At 37.1% G+C, this 21,635-nt stretch overlaps 2 protein-coding genes across 3 annotated transcripts in view; both read right to left on the reverse strand.

Moving 5' to 3' along the window:
- The window catches only part of HTR1E (5-hydroxytryptamine receptor 1E), an 87,426-nt gene that overhangs the window by 35,653 nt on the left and 30,138 nt on the right, over positions 1-21,635 (reverse strand). The window contains exon 2 of one of the 2 annotated variants that reach the window (XM_041765087.1): positions 1,772-1,905. The exons of the other annotated variant lie outside the window; for it this stretch is intronic. The gene's annotated coding sequence lies outside the window, so the exon portion shown is untranslated. The remainder of the gene's footprint in view (positions 1-1,771; positions 1,906-21,635) is intronic. 2 annotated transcript variants of the gene reach the window in all.
- On the reverse strand, positions 20,419-21,204 carry LOC121486442 (ATP synthase subunit d, mitochondrial-like). Its single transcript, XM_041747321.1, has one exon. The coding sequence runs from the start codon at positions 20,950-20,952 to the stop codon at positions 20,419-20,421; it is 534 nt and encodes a 177-aa protein (XP_041603255.1). The 5' UTR covers positions 20,953-21,204.

A 21,635-nucleotide genomic window follows, 5' to 3' on the forward strand; every position in this document is an offset into this window, starting at 1 on the left:
TGCAATACAATATACCGTCATTAAGTATCTTAAAGGCTCCAATGGCTTCCTATGTATTTGTTGTGTTTCCCACAACAAACTGTAACAGATTCAAATACATACAGAACTACTTGCCATATCCAGCAGGCATTTTTCTTATATCTTTCCTCCCCTATACTTACCATGACAAAACTTTAAAAATATGTCTTATTTTATTCTTTCTGTCTCCTTTCCCTTTTCATGGTAATTTCTCTGACCACCTACAGTTGTTACTCAGTTTACAGCAATAATTTTAACTTTTTGAGTCATGACTCCTTTGTGAATTACATGAAAATAGAATTTTTCTCCCTAGAACAGTATATAAAACACATATATAACAAATTTGAATATGATTTATTTTACTAAGCTGGAAATTTATTTTTTTAAATATTTTATTTATTTATTTGAGAGAGAGAGGGAGAGCATGAGCAGGGAGGGGAGAAACAAAGGCTGTCCCCGCTGAGCAGGCAGCCTGACATGGGGCTCAATACCAAGACCTATGAGATCATGACCTGAGCCGAAGCCAGCTGCTTAACCAACTGAGCTACCCAGACACCCTAAACTAGAAATGGGTTCTGTGATTGGCAAATATCACATAAGCTTTAATAGGGATTTTCTGAAGATAATTGAAATAAGTCTAATTTCTACCAACCCCTACCCCAAAAACTCCCAAAGTAAATATTAACTCTGAGCAAATTAAGATATCTGATGGTAAACTTGAAAAAGAGGTTGTCATAGCAACGTGAAAGTTATCTTGGGTCCTAGGTTGATTTTGACATTTTAATTTTGATGGCAGCCAGTGCTTAAAAACCGTGACTCGAAGGTAGGTTGTTGTTAAAGAATATCAGAATTTCCAGGATTCTTTTGGGTTGAATTTATATAGCATAATTTTCATTGTCCTCAAATCAGTAAGTTTACCTTTCCCAAACTGGCATTATTGATTTCCTCTATGCCAGAAAAGAGAGGACCATGAGTCCATATTTAAGTTTTATTTTATTTTATTTTTTAAAAGATTTTATTTATTTATTCATTAGACACACACACACACACACACACACACACACACACACACACATGCAGAGGAACAGACACAGGCAGAGGGATAAGCAGGCTCCATGCAGGGAGCCCGACATGGGCCTCGATCCGGGGTCTCTAGGATCAGGCCTTGGGCTGAAAGGCAGCACCAAACCGCTGAGCCACCGGGCTGCCCCATATTTAAGTTTTAAAGTTGTCTAAATAGAAGGAATCTGTGAAAAGTCTCCAGTGCTTCCAATTATTTTCAGATTTCTTTCTGCAGGGAAACCGAGACAGCCTTGTAACTCTTGACCCTAACATATAAAAAGCACTTTCCCCAGCACCACAAGGTTGGCATAGATATCTGCCTGCAATTCTGGCTTTCATACTGGAGCTTAGACTTGGTATGATCAATTAGGATGCTTTTGGCTGCAAAAAATCCCAATTCAAGGAAAAATTATATAGTAAAAAAGTTTAATATCTTACATAACAGAAAGTCCAGAAGTAGAATTAGTTCTGGTCAGGTTGATTGACTCAGTAATCAAGAATCCATATTCTTCTTGTATTTCTGCTCTTTCATCCTCAGTGTGACAGTGTTGAATTTAGACCTCGTATGGCTATAAATACTTACCAGCACTATCTGATGCAACATACATTCTGATTCACATCCTAAACAAGAGGAAACCCTTTCACCCAACTATAATTGGACCAATGTAGACCATGTGACTTCTCTACTTACAAAAGGAGCCAAAGCAATGTCATATGTTGACTACTTTCAATGAAGCAGGAACAACTTGACAGTGAGGTCTGTTATCCCTCAGTCACTGGGTTGGAGTGGGAGGAGGGCAGAGCTATCCAAACAAAATCAGGACTCTATTAGGAAGAAAGAAGGAGAAATGGGTTTTGGGAAGGTAACTAATGTTCTTGATTGATCTTTCCAGTAGTATCTATAATAGCACCTGGAGGAAGTATATAGAAAGATTTACCTCAGCTAAAAATATCTGTCAATTAACATAAACCACGAATTAACTCTCTATTGAGTTACTCTGAGAATGGGTATTCCTTTCCTCTCTAAGTTTTGCCTTAAGTTATATTGTGTTTCAAGAATACTTTTTAGAAATCCAGCAATATATATGTAATAGAGAAAAACTTTATATTCCTTTATATTAATAGGTTTTGACAAGAACCACAACACTAGACAAGACATCTTTCTGATGGTTAGTAGGGAATTAAATCTGAAGCACTGACATAATTATTCACAGGACATGTAATTTCTTCCTTTATCAAAGCAGGAAAATCAGATGGGATGCCAAGCATTGCAGGTGTTCCACTTATACATATATTATCCATATTTTTCCTTATTGAAGTTTTGACTGAGAACCTTCTCACCATTTTCAGATGTTGATACTTTTATAGTTTTATTTTTTTTTAAGATTTATTTATTTATTCACGAGAGACACAGACATAGGCAGAGGGAGAAGCAGGCTCCATGCAGGGAGCCCGACATGGGACTCGATCCCGGGACTCCAGGATCACGCCCTGAGCTGAAGGCGGGGGTTAAACCACTGAGCCACCCAGGGATCCCCACTTTTATAGTTTTCAAAAGTGACTCTCAAAGTAGGAATAATTTAAAAGTGTCATGAAGCAAATATATAGATAAAATCCAGAAGTTGGTTGTACTAAACTTCTGGATGTCAGTTTCATTCAGTTGTGTATTCGGGAAGTGTATGAACCAACTGTTTCTCAATGACATGTCAGCAATCTTGGAGTAGATTGGTGTTTTCATTTGATAGTGACACTCTTTTGGGGCTGATTACAGAGTTAGAGCCCTTTGCGATGGGATTTGGTGGGCAATTCAGACTCTCCTGACTGGCATCCTGCCACTCCCTTTTCCCATGTCTCCCATTTAGCCTCTCTCTTGGTTTCCTCATTCTGTCTCTCTTCTTCCTACTTTCCTTGTTCCCATCTTTTCATTTTCTTGTTTTCTCATCTCTCTCCCTCCTTCCGTCTTCCTTAATATCTTTCTTGTATCCCTTTTGTTTTTGCCATTATTCTTGTTATAACAGAAGAATCTTTCTAGCAACAGAGTGCAATAGGCAGTGCTTTTCATTAAAAATACCAATAATTTTATTCTCTTTTGCCAGTTTTTGATCTTCAGAGGAATGAGTGACAGTGAAGGAGTATGAGTGTGTGGGCACATGTGTGTGATATTTAATAACGAAAAACTGATATACTTTCTCTTTTAAACAATGATTACATTGATGACTGGCGTTGTGAGTATAAAAGGAGAAATCCCTATTCCTTGAGTGGATTTCACATATTCTAATAAGTCAGAGTTTGGCCAAGGAATTTAAGGTATTAGAATGTCCTTAGACTAAAAGTCCTACCAGTGTCTCTTTTCCTTTAACTTAAAACTTTTATCATTTGTAAACAGAGTAAAGAGGATGCCCATGTATGGAGCAGCCTGGTGGAGTAAGAAGTACAGACATAGGATGGCCTGGAATGGGTATTGGAGCCCAAACAGGGTAAAAGTTGGCATCTACATGGGGGCCAGTGGCCCAGCATGAGGATGTCAGATATAGAACAGGTCGAAAAGGGTTTACAGTGAAGAGAGTATGTAGAGTAACTTGGCATGGGATTTCGTGACTGAACAGGTCGGGAGAACATCCATGTGTGGTTGTGGCCTGAGTGAAGTAAGGAGTACTTCTATGTGAGGGAGATAGTAGTTTCTAAGAGAGAGACTGGTTACATATAGGGCAAGTGTTTAAATAAGTAACTATATTAAAGTTTATGGAAGCCAGGTTTCTTACCTTTGGAAAAATGAATTGCAAATATGGAAAAGGAGAAGCTATAATAAAAGTGAAGTTAGAAGGTTAAATTATATTCTGAAAACCTTGAGTTTTAACATAGATCGATGTCTTAATAACTATAGATGTAAATGTGTGTAGATTTGTATGTATGTGCACATACATGTATTCCAAGATTCCTAATCTCTGTCCACTGTGTGGTCCTGGGAGCACTGATACTCCAAAAGCAGTAAGAACTCCTATGGCTGAGACTTTGGCTTCTAAATACTATTCTTAAAAGAACCAGAAGTCCTTGTAGAAATGGATGATTCTAGGCCTGAGGCAAGGCAAGTACAAATAAGCTTGAAACATCTTATACCACAAAACAAGGAAATGCTCAAAGAATGATGAGGATGAGTCAAAGGACCCAAGAACCACTTTGAACAGTCTCCCACTGGTCCATTCTATATCAGTGTGAGCTTCAAATAAATAGTGATAATATTGGATTATAGTTCATCAAATAAAAATAACAGTGAGTTTATACTGATAAAAATACATGAATGAATAAGTCTCAAAGTACATCACCACAGAATATTATTAATTACAAAGGGAAAAGAGTAACGTCAGAGTTGAGAAGACTGGCAGAAATCATCTTAATCAAGTGACCAATGTAAACATAACCAATAAGAGAACAAATTGCAGTCATGTACTACTTAATAGGAAAATAGCATAACTTCTGTGTATTTCTACTAAAGATTCATAACCTAGATCAAGTCATGAGGAAACACTAGACAAACCCAAGCTGGTGCATGTTCTACTGGACCATAGTTTTCTAGTGTCAAGGTTATAAGAATTAAGACTGAAATGCTGTTCCAGAGTGAATGAGATTAAAGAGACATGGTAATCAAGCTTAACACTTGCTTCCAAACAGGATCTTTTTACTGTAAAGAACATTACTTGAGTGAGGATTATAGTATTAATGTTTCAATATCAATTTTCCTATTTTGATGGTTGTACTGTGTTTATATAAAGAATGTTTTCTTTTTCTTTTTTCTTTTTGGTAGGAAATATATACTTAAGTACTCAGGGGTGATGAACATTATTAGTTTGGCAACTTACTCTCAAATGGTTTAAGAAAAGTTATTTATACTATAACTGCATTTTTTTCTGTAGGTTGGATTGTTTCAAAATGAAAATCATATGCATATACAAAAAAGGCAAGGAATGAAAAAGGAGATGAAATGATTTTCGGTTTTGGGCACAAGGATTTTATGGAGAAGGCATTTGAGTAGAAACTTGAAGGATGGGAGGATCTGGCTGAGCAAAAATGAAGGGAAGATCATCCTAGTCAGAGGATGCATGTGGGCTGTGTGGGCTAATAGAATCTTTTGCTCTCTCTCTCTCTCTCTCTCTCTCTCTCTCACATACACACACACAGACACACACACACTGCCCAGGTTTAGATATATCATTTCTTGTGCAGACTAGTGCAGCAGTCCCCTAACAGATCTTCCTGCCTCCAGACAAGGATCCTAGAACCTACTGTGAGTGTTAAGCAAGGATTTAGGATGAGAAGGTGGTTGGTTGCATAGGAGAGACTTGAGAGAGAAACACAATATTTTTCTCCAGGAAAGTAAATCCTTTAACTGAACACCAAGGAAGAATGCAACCTTGCTAGAGAATTTATACATCATAGATGAAGCTATGAAGTGCAACAATGACAACTATTTGGCTGATGATAAAAAAGCAGCTATAAAATAAGCTTTAGTCTTACAGACTCTTTATAGAAAGCATTTAAAAAATATATCTTATTTATTTATCCATGAGAAACACACACAGAGAGAAAGGCAGAGATACAGGCAGAGGGAGAAGCAGGCTCCAATGCAGGGAACCCGACGAGGGATTTGATTGAGGATCTCCAGGATCATGCCTGGGCTGAAGGAAACGCTAAACCGGTGAGCCACCCGGGCTGCCCTAGAAAGCATTTTCTAAAGAGGGTTGTTTACCTAATCTATCTGCCCTGGGAACCAGCATTTAGTTATTGAAATAAAACTCTTATAAAGCTATAAGCTATATGAATGCATTACAAAAATTTGTGATGGTAAAAGTTGAAAATGAAAGTAAAAATTATCCATCATCCCACAATTTTAATAATCACTGGCAAATTTTCTTCTTCTTTTTATAGATTTAATTAATTAATTAACTAATTAATTTAAAGTGTAACCAGGCAGAGAGGTGGAGGGAGAGGGAGAGAGAGAATCCCAAGCAGACTCCACACCAAGCATGGAACCTGATGTGGGGCTTGATCCCATGATCCCTGAGATCATGACCTGAGCTGAACTCAAGAGTCAGACACTTAACCAATTGAGCCACCCAGGTGCTCCTCACTAGCGAATTTTCTTTTGTATTACCCCATCCAGCTCCTGCCCCCCACCCCCACTCATAGATATATGGGATGATTCTCTGCCTTTGTGTGTGTGTGTTTCATTTCACTTAAAAATAATTATTTTGTAGTCATCTTGCCAAGTCATGAAGTAGTCTTTGAAAACATGATTTCTGAAATTATAGATATGTTATTATTGCTAGAAATTTAGATTTTTCCCCTTATAATAAATAGTGCTGCAACGACTATTTTTTTGTGTTAATTATTTTCTTAAGACAGCTCCTCAATGTGTAATTGAGTCAAATGCTAAATATTTCAGGGATTTTTATACAAATGGGAAACTTGGCCTCAGAAACAATATGTCAATGTCCACAACCACCAACCATTATAAGGGTACCAGAGTCTTGTAAAAGTGGTTTACTTTATCTGGTTTAGGTAGATTTTTTTTCTCAGAATGCTCAAAGTACTCATATACTCTCCTTGGCCTTTAAACCCTGCATAGCTAAAAATATGAAGAGTGGAAAAACGCATAAAGAATTTTTAATATATTTCACTAATAGAATTTAAACAACATTAACTTATGAATAGAATGAATAATTATTTAGCTATCACTCGAGCTCTTTTAAGAAGATGGTAATTGAAACATGAAATTATTCAAGTGGTATAAAATTTTACAGTTAATGAAAGTCCTATTAACTAAAGTAGGTAAGACTTTTAAAAATTATTACAAAATAAATATTAAAGTGCTACATTAAAATCGTAATGATGCAGTAGAACAAAAAATTTCATATACTCAGTTGACACCCCTCTGCTTTGTGTATTATCTGCTTTGAGGATTATATGAAGTAACATTTTAAAACATTTTTAAATGGCTGTTTCTGTCCAGTACAATGATTATGGTCTTTATCACCCAGTTAACATATGCTCAGACAATCCAAACTCATTTTGGTGCCACTGTAGGCAAAATGCAATTAGGAAGGAAAATTTACTACTGTGAACTCATCATAGAACAAGGTCCCCAAACACATATAAGTGACTTTTGATTATCTACTACTTTGCATTCTCTCATCAGCAGAGACAATTGGAAGCTGAATAAAAACATAATTTTATTTGTAGAACTCAGAGTAATCTCTTATACTCATGATGTCTTCCTTTCAGAGTTTAGAGAGTTCTATGTGATTTTTATAATCTATAAAGATTCTGAAGAACATTGAGCCTATATGAGGAAAAGGGTGAAATAATCAGTTCTAAGAATAGGGATTTGATATGTGTAGTTATTATTATCATAGTATGCATATGTTCCAATAAACCTTTATTTAGAAAAACAGGCAGGGGCAAGATTTGGCTCATGGACTGTAATTTGCCAAATGCTGACCTTGAGGATACTCAGATGAGCTGTCTGCCCAAGGAGACTATGGTCCAGTCTGCTCCTCTGTGAGATGGAAACCACTGTTAGAACCTGGTGCTATGCTGACAGTCGTACATGTGGGCCCAATGGAAAACTGTATTTGGGAGTTTCTGACCGAGTAGTGGGTGCAGAAGCCGGAATGTGAGGGCTGTGCTGGAATAAGTTGAGTCTTTCTCATAAGAAGCACCAACTGTGAGCATAGCATCACATATTGAGAAGTTGAATCACTATGTTGTACACCTGAAACTAATGAAACACTGTGTCTACTATACTCAAATAAAAAAAATTAGAAGAAAAAAAGAAGCACCAGTCGCCTAATTAAGATTAGGTCCAGGGCAGCCCTGGTGGCCCAGCAGTTTAGCGTCGTTTTCGGCCCAGGGCGTGATCCTGGAGACCTGGGGTCAAGTCCCACGTCAGCCTCCCTGCATGGAGCCTGCTTCTCCCTCTCCCTGTATCTCTGCCTCTTTCTCTCTGTCTCTGTCTCTGTCTCTCATGAATGAATAAATAAAATCTTAAAAAAAAGATTAGGCCCAATTTCCCCCCTTTCCCCTCTTTCACACACACACACACACACACACACACACACACACACACACACACGGAGAGATATTTAGTTACCAGGACAAAGAGCTACAAACATTGGGGAGTGAAGGAGAATGTCCCCAACAGAGGTGAAAGCATTAAGAAACTAGACTGCTAGATATTAAAGTACAGAATCCTGCAGAGATACACAAGGACAATGTCTGACACAGTCTCAGCCGGGTTAGAAAGAGACCTGGAGAAATAATGTGTAAGCTGAAATCTGAAAGTAGAGTTAAGGGGAACATTGGGCTAGACAGGTAAGCAGAAGACAGGTGAGACAGGTTAAAGCATTTGTTTTGGAATCTTCTCTACTTTTTCTCCTCATATTTTTATCTTAACTTTTCTTTGTTTCTATTTGCTATTTTTTTTAAAGATTTATTTATTTATTTATTTATTTATTTATTTATTTGAGAGAGAGAGCATGCACATGTATACAGGCATGAGCAGGAGGAAGGGGCAGAGAGAGAGAGAGAGGGAGGGGTAGAGGGAAAGGATCGCAAGCCCCCACACTTCACTCCATCTCACCACAGAGATCGTGACCTGAGATCATGACCTGAGGTAAAACCAAGAGTGAGATGCTTGACCAACTGAGCCACCCAGGCCCCCCCACCCATTTTCTATCTTAATTCCAGCTAGGCATTTTGGCTGTTTTCTGCATACTCCTTTTTCTGTATTCCTTGCCCCACACATCTACTTGGGTTCAGTAGGTCATATTTAATACCAACTGTGGTGAATTGACTCAGAGGAATTTCTAGATCCCTAAACTAAATAATAGTCTTAACATAGCACTAGTGTCTATAAAAGCATTTAATACCTGATGGTAGTGGCATTTCAAATTATGGGGGAAAGGTGATTATTCATTAATGAAGTTTGGACCATTTAGTAGCCATCAAGAAAAACCCCAAAGTTAGATCCCTGTCTCACATTAAATAAATTCCAAACGGATTAGTAATTTACCTATAAAATCATCATACTGGATGAAAATGAAGGAACTTCTTTTTAAAATAATCTTGTATTAACAAATACTTTTACAAAGATTAAGTAAACCCAAATTGATTAATTCATTAATTTATTAAAACTAGACAATTGTGTAAGGCAAAAAATGTCATTAAAAAAGTCAAAAGACAAATGACATGCTAGGAAAAATATATGCAATTCAGATTATGTACTAAGGACTAACAACAAAACCAAACCAAACCAAACCACAAAACAAAACTGAGAGGATATAAACAGAGTGCACAGAAAAGGAAATATTGATGTTTTTTTTAAACCTTAAAGATATTTAAACAGCCTCATAATTAGAAGAAAGGCAAATGAAACTACCATGAGATCTTTTTCACTTATTGGATTATCAAAGATCACAAATTTCCATTAACACTGTGTTAGTGATAGTGGGGAAATAGGCACTCCTGTACATTACTGCTGGGAATTTTAATCAATATAGATTTTTCAGAGGTGAATTTGGCAACAGGTATCAAAATTATCAATTCACATACACTTTGACCCAGCAATTCTCTTACAGGAAATTATATATTATATTCATACATATGTGTGTGTGTGTGTGTGTATACACATATATACATACATACATACATATATACATATACTTGCAAAGTTGTTTCTACAGGCTATTTATTGGATCATTATAACAGCAGAATATTGCAGAAACAAACAAAACAACCCTCCACAAACATCCTTTAAGAGTAGGTTAGTTAAGTAAATTATGGTACATTTGTACTTAATATATGATGCAACCATTAAAAATGATTAATGTAGCATGAAATAACCTCCAAAATATACCATAAGAGAAAGAAGTGGGGTGCAGAACAGTATGGAGCCACATATATAAACTGTATGCTAGTGAATGCATTTGTTATCTATGGAAGGACATACAAGAAAGTGGTTATGGTGACTGCCTTCAAGGGGGAAAACTAGTGGCTAAAAGAGGTGGGAAAAAGAGTTGTTTTGTGCATATATTGCCTGCCTATCTGAAAAATCTCTCACCTCCTGCAAAGCACAACTGTCCTTTGTTGCCCTACCTGACAGGACAGCTGATCCCACCTCCTGCCCAAGTTTTTGGTCTTCTCTTGAAATGACACTATCTCTGTTTAGTGCTCGCGTCTTCCAGAGACCATCTGGCCACCTCATCTAATGAAAAATGCATTTAGAACCCTTTGTAAAATATAAAACACTGAACCCAAGTAAGGAGAAACTATCATTAGTCCTCATCTAATATTGTGAATTATGTTAATTTGACAAGTGAACTAAGGAGAAGTTGGAGTAGAAAAATAAATTTTCAGATCCTAAGTAGATTTAAGCTCTCCTATCTTCTGTGTATTTAATCTTTCCTTGTCAGAGGAAGAAGCATATCTTTCTGAAGTTTAGTATGGGCTTAGCTCATTGTGGGTGTTTAAAGAATGTTAAATAATAATAATAGCTATTTATGGATCATTGCACCACTTGATAATACTCTCCCTCCATTGAATCACACCTTTTAGCAAGCCATTTTTAAAATGTATTCCTAACTAAATTAAGGTGCAATAACTCACAGTGAAAATTGATATTTATATAAAAAAGAGAACTGGCACAAAACCAATGACTTAAACTGCAACTTTCCAATTCTTTCTTGGTGGCATTAATAATGGTGCCCTTTTGAAATGTCTTTTCTCTTTTCAAATACCATATTATAACTGTGATAGGCTGGCTAAAGTGTAGTCTTTCCATTTGCTGTTTCTTTTCCCCTACCCTTTGCTTTCACATTTTGTGATATGCCATGGGGGAAGGGCATCAAAGGGAATAATAACCTAATTTTAACCTGTAATTGCTCTTGCTCTTTAACTATGTCTGTGTTTTCACAGGCTTCCTGCTCATTACACTATATCACTTCTCAGCTATGGCACATGTGCACATGGGGGCTGAGATAATGATCTCTGAGAGCCCCTCCAATCCAGATGCCATATGTTTCTCTAGAGGAGATGTACATTTTATGTGTCTTGTATTGCTTTTGGTTATGAAGAAGTATGTCTGTTTAACAGGCCTGAACAAAATATTAACCCTTTAAAAGGATAAAGGTCCTTTAAGAATATGTCCATGGAAGTGTTTAGAAAATTTTGGGTAAAGAAAATGCTTATTCATATCTTTGAAGCTTCACAAAAATTGGTTATTCTTACCTGGAATGCCCTTTCTCTGCCTTGCAAACTCCTAGTGAGCATTACAACTCAGCCTAAACATCATCTCCTTTCTGAACCTTTTCCCAATAAAGAAAAGCCAGCTCTGCTCCCTTGTGATCTTACAATACCACAACACTCTGTTGAGCTCTATACTTATCTGCTTTTGTGACAGCATCTTCCATCAGACTCTGAGCTCCTTATTGGCAAGAGTGGTTTTTTTTTTTTTATCCATCTTTGAATCCCCAGTGGCTAGAACATGAGAAGTGCTCAACAAATGTTTTCTGAAGGAATGAATGAATAAATTATTGGAGGTAAGGAATTCCGGGTTCTAGTCCCAGCTCTGCTGCTAATAATGTGTAACTGAGCAATTTGATTAACTTTTCCAGTTTTCAAATATAAGATGAAGGGGTAATCTAGACAATCTCTTAGGTCCGTTAGATGATTTTGTCTTCTTAATTAAGATTACTAACTCCTTTTGGCAGGAATTCTATCTTCTGTGTCACTGTGCATAGCACACTGTTTAATAAATATTTATTACATCACTCAGAAAAGCATACATCAAAAAAGTAACCTATGATTGAGTTGTTGGGCAAAATGATTTGTATCACCTCAAATCAAAGGGCTGGTTTTTATGCATGGTTAGGTTTATACAGAAGTATAGATTGGCCTGGCTGTTGGTATTACTTGAGGAGGTGAGACTGGGATTATTTGTGAAGCTTAATAGGGCAGTGGTTCTCAAACCTGGCTGCATGCATATTAGAACTACTAGGGAAACTTCTGCAAAATGCTAATGACTGTAGCCCACCCCACAACCATTAAATCAGAATCTATGGGCCAGACACTGATATTAAAAAACAAAACAAAATAGAAATTTCCCAGATAAATAAAACAGCTTAAGAAACACTGCACTAAGGAATTCTGATGTTTTCAGTTGAGCATCATTGAGAATCCCTGAACTGGGACTCATAGAAGTTGGAGGGAGTGGTATACTTTTCGTGCCAGGGATAGGAGCCTCGTTATCAGGTAGGGAGCACTCCTGTAGAGGGTGGTAAACTGCCTAGAGGCAGTGGTTAGTGCTGGTCATACATTTGGTCAGAGCACAGATGAGCACTCCCCAGGACTGATGGAGACTCCCCACGTCAGACAGCTCCCCTGAAAGGGGCAGGAAGCCCAAGATACTGGGTCCCTCAAGTCAGGACTGGTTTAGAAGGCCTCAAGTAGGGCATTGAGTGGGTTCAGTGATGGAGAACTTGGTCTGTTCTTCACCAAGTTCTGTACCTCTAGTCAACCGAAACAAGGCAGAAGGTATTTTAATTGAACAGATTTGATTCTGAACCAACAGCCTGAAGGACACAATCTGAAGGGCAGAGGAGGCACAGGAAATTTGGGGGCGATGTTTCCAATGATGTTCCTTTCATTTCTTTTAATGATACCATATTGTTTTACTTACTAATTTTAAATTATTAATTGTAGTTTTATGGGAAAGCTATTATTCCTACATATGAAATAACTTCATAATTTCAGGAATAGATATTACTTAACACTGAACTTTTAGGGAACTAAGGTGGGACATCTATCAACATCAGTGAAAATTCAACAGCATTGAAATGCAGCACATCAGTGATCATACTATTTTGCTTGCAAACTCCTTAAGAGAATTGTGAAAAATTGTACCCCTTGCCCCTCTTAACTTGACCTCTAAAAACTTATACATTTGAGTAGTTGCAAGCAATATAGTTTCCAGCATATTTGAATATTGAGATATCAAAATAAAGCTGTTGTTTTTCATTTAAATGTATCCACAGGAATACAGTCTTATATATTCCATTATCTATCTCAAAAATATTTTAAAAAGGCCTTTTTAAAAACAGAACATTAGGAATATATAAGGATACTAAAATTAACAAACGTGTTATTTATAAAGGTCTATTTTAGTCCTTTTTCATTAGTTCTTCAATACTGTGAATCACTTTTAAGAGAGTTTAAGATACTTGGAAAAGATACTCTGGTTTCTCTTCAAAATCTTTTGCCTAAGGTACTTCAATGGCTTTGGTTCAAATTGTGATTTATTACTGTTGCTAAGAAAAGTCCAAGTAATGCAGTGTAACCACACCATTCGCTTATTTAACTTAGGCAAATCCAACTACTCATGCTCGAAAAAACATATAAAGACAGAGGAAGGAAGAAATAATTTAAATACTGCTATATCACTAAGTGGGTATATGACCCTCCATAACATTTTCCTGTGTTCTCTCACATTGAGAGCATTGTGCTAAGCTGAATATGATTCTCATGTTTACTGCTCACATCACATATTTATGCATATTTATTATTGAATATAATTATAACACAAAACTGTATATATTCACATAATAGTATTCTATGGACAACATGCAAGAATTTTCCAAATAATTGTAAAATATTTGATTTTTGTCTTGTGTGCTCGTAGTGAAACCCAGCCCACACCCCAAGATATGATCCCACTGCATATTATTTTATTCCTACAGATGGCTATATGAACTTTATTAAAAATCAGTGATGATTTAGATCAAAGTCATGGATGATTTTTAGAACTGGAAAGCTGCATACTGTTAGGAAGCCTTCCCTAGCATAAAGTGCCTCAGGTAAGGGGCCTCTCCTCTGTTTTCTAGAGTACCCTGTACACACTTTCCTTTTAGGGTTTTCTAGGAGTATGTCTTGAATTGTACAGTAATTTTTGGATGTCTCATAGTCCTACCCCTAAGATTATGAGGGCCTTGAAAAGAGAGTGTTCATTGTGTTTCCAGTGCTATGCAGCGCTTAGCATATAGTAGATTCTTGGCAAGTACTTACAAGATAAATGATTATATTAATCTCTTTATATCAATGTCTGGCCAGTTTCACAACAAGTTAAGATGATTTGCATTCAATCCTTGTTATTTCTGACCCAAACAACTTCAGGCAAATGTTCTTTAAAAATTTTTTTATGTGTTGCCTTTCCAAGGGTGGAGATTACACAACCACATTTAAACCATTCCATTGTTTATCACTAAGAAATTCTCCTTAATGTGCAAATAAAATCTCACCTGCTTTATATTCCTTTCTTCTTTGCCTATTTTCTGTAAACAAGTAAAAGGTACATGGAAAAAATGCTTTAAGGAAGGCAGTTCTTACTCAGAAGATTGGTCTTGGGAACTAAAGGCAAAACAGAAGCACAGGCATGGGTTGTTGATTTATTCTTTCTGCATGCTTGATATTAGCTTTAGTACAGTTTTTGGTGGTGATGCTATCCTTCCACATGGATGTATTCATGTACATGCACCTGTTTTCCTACACATTTTTCATTATTGGCAGACACTCAGTGTCTGAGGATGAACCATGTACCCAGAATGTGCCTTAGAGAAAGAAGTACTAAATAAACCTACTGGGGGCTGCAGTGGCCCAGGGACATTTTCACACCTTCCATGGACAGGTGTCATACAGATTTAATATGTCTCCATTCTTAATTCTAAGCACTCACATCATATTATTAATTTTTTAAGCAAGTCTGACATTTCCCTTAATGCCAATCATGAGCATGTATGCCTGGATCTTGTGCCACAAGTTCATGCATTTGTTACTTATCTTCCCTGCTGTGGATGTCAGCCTGTGACTTTGCCTGACAGCACAAGCACATAAGTAGCCAAGTGTTAAGTGAATCTGGAGTAATTAGAGGGCTCATATTTAAAAGGGGTTACTCATATGAAGCTTTGCAAAGGAGCTGAATTTAGGTTAGGTTAAAAAATGTGGAATCCTCCCTCGTTTTCACTTGCCACCCATTTCTAAACATAAGGATACCTACAACGAGGCATATATTTGTGTGTGCATGTATTACATTACAAAATCCAAGGGCAAAATGAATGTGACAGTCACTACTCAGTGGCATGACCTCATCTCTCTTCTGATCAGCACACTCCTTTGGTTTCTTCATCCAGAGTCAGAGTTTCTTAACAGCTAAGGAGATACCTCTGGCTATCAATACTGCTCTGACGCACTTGGCAAAAGAAGGGCATGGAAGTGAATCATTAAATCCACTGATAAGGAAGAGAAAATTAATTAGAATAACCAGATGCTCAGGAAAAAAGTAATAAAATTTTACCCTAAGCTTGGGCAAATTAAACTCATTGATTTTAGACAAACTTCAGTCTCATTCAAGTAGTGTGTGAAAGTATGGGAAAGTGTTAAAGTCTGGTGGAATAATAAATTGAATCAGAAAAAGTACTTTTTATTTCATACAAGATCTTACACTTAGATGCTTAGCATTATAATTAGGTCTGCCTTTTAGTTGTAAAGGCATGAGAGAGGATTTTAAAACAGATGAAAAACCCATTTGACTTCCATAGCAACAGGAGATTTTCTGAATCAAGTGAGTGGCAAGAATATTAAAAAAGAAAAATCAACTCCCTAAATATTAGAAGTTTATTTGAAGCCAAAATATTAAAGAAGGTAATGATATTTGGAAATATGACCAGATTCTCTTGATAGTTCCTAGCTTCATTTTTCTCACTGGCACAGTACTATTTCCATTTATAATTAGATAAACATACAGTGTATGTGTAAAGCAATTCAGAACCAGTTTTCTGACTCACCGTTGTGGAGAAAATCAATGTTTTTTAACATGTGTTTTTCAGAACTCAAGTGGTAGAAATAAAATCAGCAGCAGTGGTGTATTTGAAGGCACACAGGGTTAACATCAGGCATTAGGAGAGGTGCTTCAGGTCCTTATGAGCAGAAGAGCACCTGAGATTAGAAATCCTATGAAATTGTAAGGCTGGGAGAGAATCAGAGGGGAAACTGAGACTTGAAGATTAAGTATCTTGTCCCAAATTATCCAGAGAGGTGTTAAAACCTATTAGAATTCTGTTCCTCTGACACCCGGTCTGGCCTTTCATTAACTCCCACTTTCCTGAAGCGGTTGTATCTGATCCTTTCCTTTCCTCGCTTGTGCCCCCTAGAGCCTGACAAAACACCTGTGATAACAGAGCATCTGCCTCAGTTGAGTCATAAAGGGAATCTAACTGGTGAAGGTCACCAGCTGGATAATATGAATCCAAAATATAAGCTTTTCAAACTTATCTGGGCAGCTTTTTTAGTGTGCCACTTAAGTTTGCTTATTTAGACAGTCTCCCTTTCAATGTACTTATCTATTAATTACTACTTCCTCAGGAGTGCTCAAGAATAGAGTGCCACTAGGGAGGAGGGTCACTACAGTCAAAGTTGGGGATTCAGGGCTACCTAACTTCTATCAGCTCTTGGCTGAGATGGGATTGGAAAGCTAGGGCTCCCATTGCTGAACTTGGCTCCATCTCCTTTCTCTCTCTCTATATATATGTATGTATGTATAGTTGACACACAATGTTATATTAGTTTTATGTGTACAACGTAGTGATTCAATGAACTTGGCTCTGTTCTCTCATTCTCTTTCCAAAAATTGCATAAAAAATAGCTTAAGACAGGTTCAGAATCTATCAGGAAGTACTTAAAACTTTCTTCTTCACATATGACCTTGTTTCTAATCTTGTACCACAGAACCCTCTACCTTACTTGTATCCACCGAAGCTCTGTCATCCTGCCTGTGAGGGTTAATTCTTTGTGTGAACTTGACTAGGCCATGGCACCCTGATGTTTGGCCAAATGCTAGTCTAAATGTTTCTGTGAAGGTATTTTTAAAAAATATTTTATTTATTTATTCATGAGAGACACACAGAGAGAGAGAGAGAGAGGCAGAGACACAGGCAGAGGGAGAAGCAGGCTCCACGCAGGGAGCCCGATGTGGGACTCGATCCCGGGACTCCAGGATCAGGCCCCGGGCTGAAGGCGGCGCTAAACCGCTGAGCCACCAGGGCTGCCCTGTGAAGGTATTTTTTAAAGCTGAGATTAACATTTAAATCAGTAGACTTTGAGTCAAGCAGACCCTCTATAATGAGGGTGGGCCTCATCCAATCAGTCAAAGGCCCTGAAAGAAAAAAGACTGATGTCTCCCAAGGAAGAGGGACTTCTGCTACCAGGCTGCTCTGGGGCTTAAGAACATTAATTCTTCCCCGGGTCTCCAGTCTGCTGGCCTGTTGTATAAATTTTAGACATATCAGCTCCCTTTATTTTGTGAGCCAATTCCTTAACATAAATATCTCTGTCTCTTTGTCTTTGTCTCTCTCTCAGTAGTAGATGGAGTGATACTTCTGAAGCCAGTGTAGCTGTTGAATAGGACAAGAGAGAGGATGAATCTCCAATTCAAGATGTTCCCAAAGGACAAAGTAGTATTGTACAGGTCACGATGACAATTCTGGAAGCTCATGTTATCCTCAACCAGTAGTAGGGCCTACTTGTCACATGCGGCTGTTCTTTCATCACATCCAAGCTCCAGAAGGATATAAGCATAAATTCCTAATACTTTTTTTAAACTTTTACTACTGAGAACTATTTAATTTTGTTTCCTTCATGACTTATTATATCTAACATTTTCTATTTTTTTTCTAGAATAATTTATTTCTTTACTACTTCCGGCAAGTAGACGGAGATACTTTGAGACCAATTTTGGATTCTTGTGAACAGTATCATTGCCTCACTAACAGTATCATTGCCTCCCATCATTGTGATGGGACTCACAATCTGACCTGTGACCATAGATCTGTAATGGATGGTGGCTGTAGTTATTCCTTTGTGTTCTCCCTTGTTGGAAAAAAAAATCCATGTTCTGCATTTTTATGAAATAAACAGCTATAATGTATGGAGAGAGAAAGAGAGAGAAAGAGAGATTTTCTGTTTTTCTGGAGATTTCTAACACACTGCCTCATACTATTTAGGAGTGAGGCCAACATCTGGTAAGTTGATACTTCCCTTTCAAGTCTCTGACTGCTAGGATTCTCCAATGGGCAAATATTCTCTGAGGCTCCTGAAACAAGTGTCTCTAACAAAGAAGAGAGGGGTGCTTCAGAAGCAGATGTAAAACCTGAAAAAACTGCTACTTTTCCTTGTAGCTGTGCCATTTTGGGATTGTGCAGCTGAGAAGAATGGTACAACAGAAGATGGGCATCTGTCCCACTCATCCAAATATTTATTCAAGTATTTATTGACCACCTACTCTATGTCAGTTCTTTTCTAGATATTGGAAGAATTAAAATTGAACAAGACTGATGAAACTTATGCTATCACAAAGACTGAATTCTAGTTGAGGGAGAAGCCAGTAAACATTTATACAAGTTAATTTCGTGTTGTGGCAAGTTTTCCCTTTTGAGGGAAAAAAAAGCAGGAATAGAATGAGAAGTTACTTTATCTTTAATTTAATTTAATTTTTTTGTGGACAGTATATAGTTGCATCATTTTCCCCATATCTGATAATCATTATTTAAAAAAAATTAATTCCACTATTGTTAACAGTGTTAAATTAGTTTCAGTTGTACAATATAGTGATTCAGCACTTCCATACAACACACAATGCTCATCACAAGTGTATTTTTAAATCTCCATCACCTATTTCACTCTACCCACCTCCCCTCTGTAACCATCAGTTTGCTCTCTAGTTTGCTCCTGGTCCTGGTTTGTCTCTCTCTCTTTTACATATAGTATCTATCTATCTATCTATCATCTATCTATCTATCTATCATCTATTTATCTTTTATCTGTCTATACTGTGTATACACACACACACACACACACACACACACACATACATACCACTTCTTTATCCATTCAGTAGTTGATGGATGCTTGGACTGCTTCTATCATCTGGCTATTACAATGTTGCTATAAACATAGGGGTGCATATATCTTTTTGAATTCATGTTTTCATATTATTTGGGTAAATGTCCAATAGTGGAATTACTGGATCATATGATAATTCTATTTTTAACTTTTTGAGGAACCTCCATACTGTTTTCCAAAATGGTTGCACCAGTTTGCATTCCCACCAACAATGCAAGAGGGATCCTTTTTCTCCACATCATCACCAACACTTGTTTCTTGTGTTTTTGATTTTAGCCATTCTGATAGGTATGAGGTGATATCTCATTGTGGTTTTGATTTGTGTTTCTCTAACGATGAGTGATGTTGAGCATATTTTCATGTGTCTATAGGCCATCTGGATGTCTTCTTTGGAGAAATGTCTATTCTATTCTAACCCATTTTTAAATTGGGTTGTTTTTGGTGTTGATTTATATAACTTCTTCATGTATTTTGAATACTAACTCTTTATCATATGTTATTTACATATCTCATCCTGTTTAGTAGATTGTCTTCTAGTTTTGTTGATTGTTTCCTTTGCTGGGCAGAATCTTTTTATTTTGATATGGTCTCAATAGTTTATTTTTCCTTTTGTTTCCCTTGCCTCAGGGGACTTATCTAGATAAAAGTTGCTATGGCCAATATCAGAGAAGGTACTGTCTGTGCTCTTTTATAGGATTTTTATGGTTTCAGGTCTCACATTTAGGTCTGGATTCATTTTGAATTTATTTTTGTGCATGGTGTAAGAAAGTGGTCCAGTTTCATTCTTTTGCATGTAGCTGTCCAGTTTTCTTAACATCATTTGTTGAAGAGACTGTCTTTTCCCATTGTGTATTCTTTCCTCGTTGTCAAAGATTAATTGACTATATTATCATGGGTTTATTTCTGGGGTCTCTATTCCTTTTTTTAAAAAGATTTATTTATTTATTTATTTATTTATTTATTTGGAATGAGAGAGGGTGAGTGGGGTGGGGAAGGGCAGGAGAGACAATCTTAAGCAGACTGTGCTGAGTGGGGAGCCTGACATGGCACACAGTCTTTCTTTTTCTTTTCTTTCTTTCTTTCTTTCTTTCTTTCTTTCTTTCTTTCTTTCTTTCTTTCTTCCTTCCTTCCTTCCTTCCTTCCTTCCTTCCTTCCTTCCTTCCTTTCTTCTTTCTTTCTTTCTTTCTTTCTTTCTTTCTTTCTTTCTTTCTTTCTTTCTTTCTTCTTTCTTTTTCTTTCTTTCTCTTTCTTTCTTTCTTTCTTTCTTTCTTTCTTTCTTTCTTTCTTTCTTTCTTCTTTCTTTCTCGTTCTTTCCTTTCTTTCACCATATCATTATTTCTAATGTCCAAGGTTTATAATATGAGGGCTGGAGCTTTCTCTCCAGCTCTTATATAAATTTTTGATTGGCTTGTGAGGCCAATAGGGATACTTCTTCTTGTCTAATTTGGTTTCTGGGGAGACTTCATTCAGGTCCTCAATGGTCATCTGATCAAATGGAATTATGTTCTTCATCTTCTCCAGCTCTTTTTCATATTCTTCACTCCTGGCCTTTGAGAGAGACAAAAACTTAGCACAACTTTTCACATCTTCTTTTTCCTCAGCATCCACCTGGACAGTGTATTTATCCTTTGGTAGAGGAACCTTTAGGGCATTAAACTTCTCAAAGTCATCTATCAAGCCAGCCTTTGCCACATTGGTCTTGTAGTAAGCCCAGTCGATAGCAGGTGATTTCTCAGGAAGAGTAGTCAACCTGGAGGTAAGCGTCTCATTGCAGTATTTCAGGGAGTTGGCAATGGCCTTCTGATTTCGGGGTGTGATCTCCCCAAAAGCTACCCAGTCAATGGTTTTTGGAGCAAGTTTTCGCCCTGCCATCTTGAGATCCTTCACTGAGCCCCGGCATCAGTCTTTAGGGGCTCACTCTTGTGGGACTTTATCTCATGAGCCTGAGATCACAACCTGAACTAAAACCAAGAGTTGGGCACTTAACTTACTGTGCCACCCAGGCACCCCTCTGGGGTCTCTAATCTGTTCAGTTGACGTGCATGTCTATTTTTGTGCCAATACTATATACTGTTTTGATTACTACAGCTTTGTAGTATATCTGGAAATCTGGGGTTGCAATACTTCCAGTTTTATCCTTCTTCAAGATTGCTTTGGCACTTTAGGGTCTTTTGTGGTTCCATACAAATTTTATGATTATTTATTTTAGTTCTGTGAAAAATGCTTTTGATATTTTGACAGGAACTGCATTAAAGCTGCAGATTTCTTTGAGTAGTATTGACATTTTTAACAATATTTGTTCCTCCAACCCTTTAGAATGGAATATTGTTCCATTTTTTTGTGTCCTATCTTCAATTTCTTTCATCAATGTTTTATAGTTTTCAGAATACAGGCCTTTCACTACATTGGTTAGGTTTATTCCTAGGTATCTTATTGTTTTTGGTCTGATTATAAATGGGATTGATTTCCTTAACTTCTCTTTCTGCTGCTTCATTATAGGTGTATTTCATAGAAATGAAATGGTTTTCTGCACATTGATTTTGTATCCTGTGACT

Source organism: Vulpes lagopus, chromosome 1, assembly GCF_018345385.1.
Source record: "Vulpes lagopus strain Blue_001 chromosome 1, ASM1834538v1, whole genome shotgun sequence".
NCBI classification, from domain to species: domain Eukaryota; kingdom Metazoa; phylum Chordata; class Mammalia; order Carnivora; family Canidae; genus Vulpes; species Vulpes lagopus.

Excerpts from the sequence above, each read along its gene's own strand:
- LOC121486442 (XM_041747321.1), bottom strand. The coding sequence starts at position 20,952 with ATGGCAGGGCGAAAACTTGCTCCAAAAACCATTGACTGGGTAGCTTTT.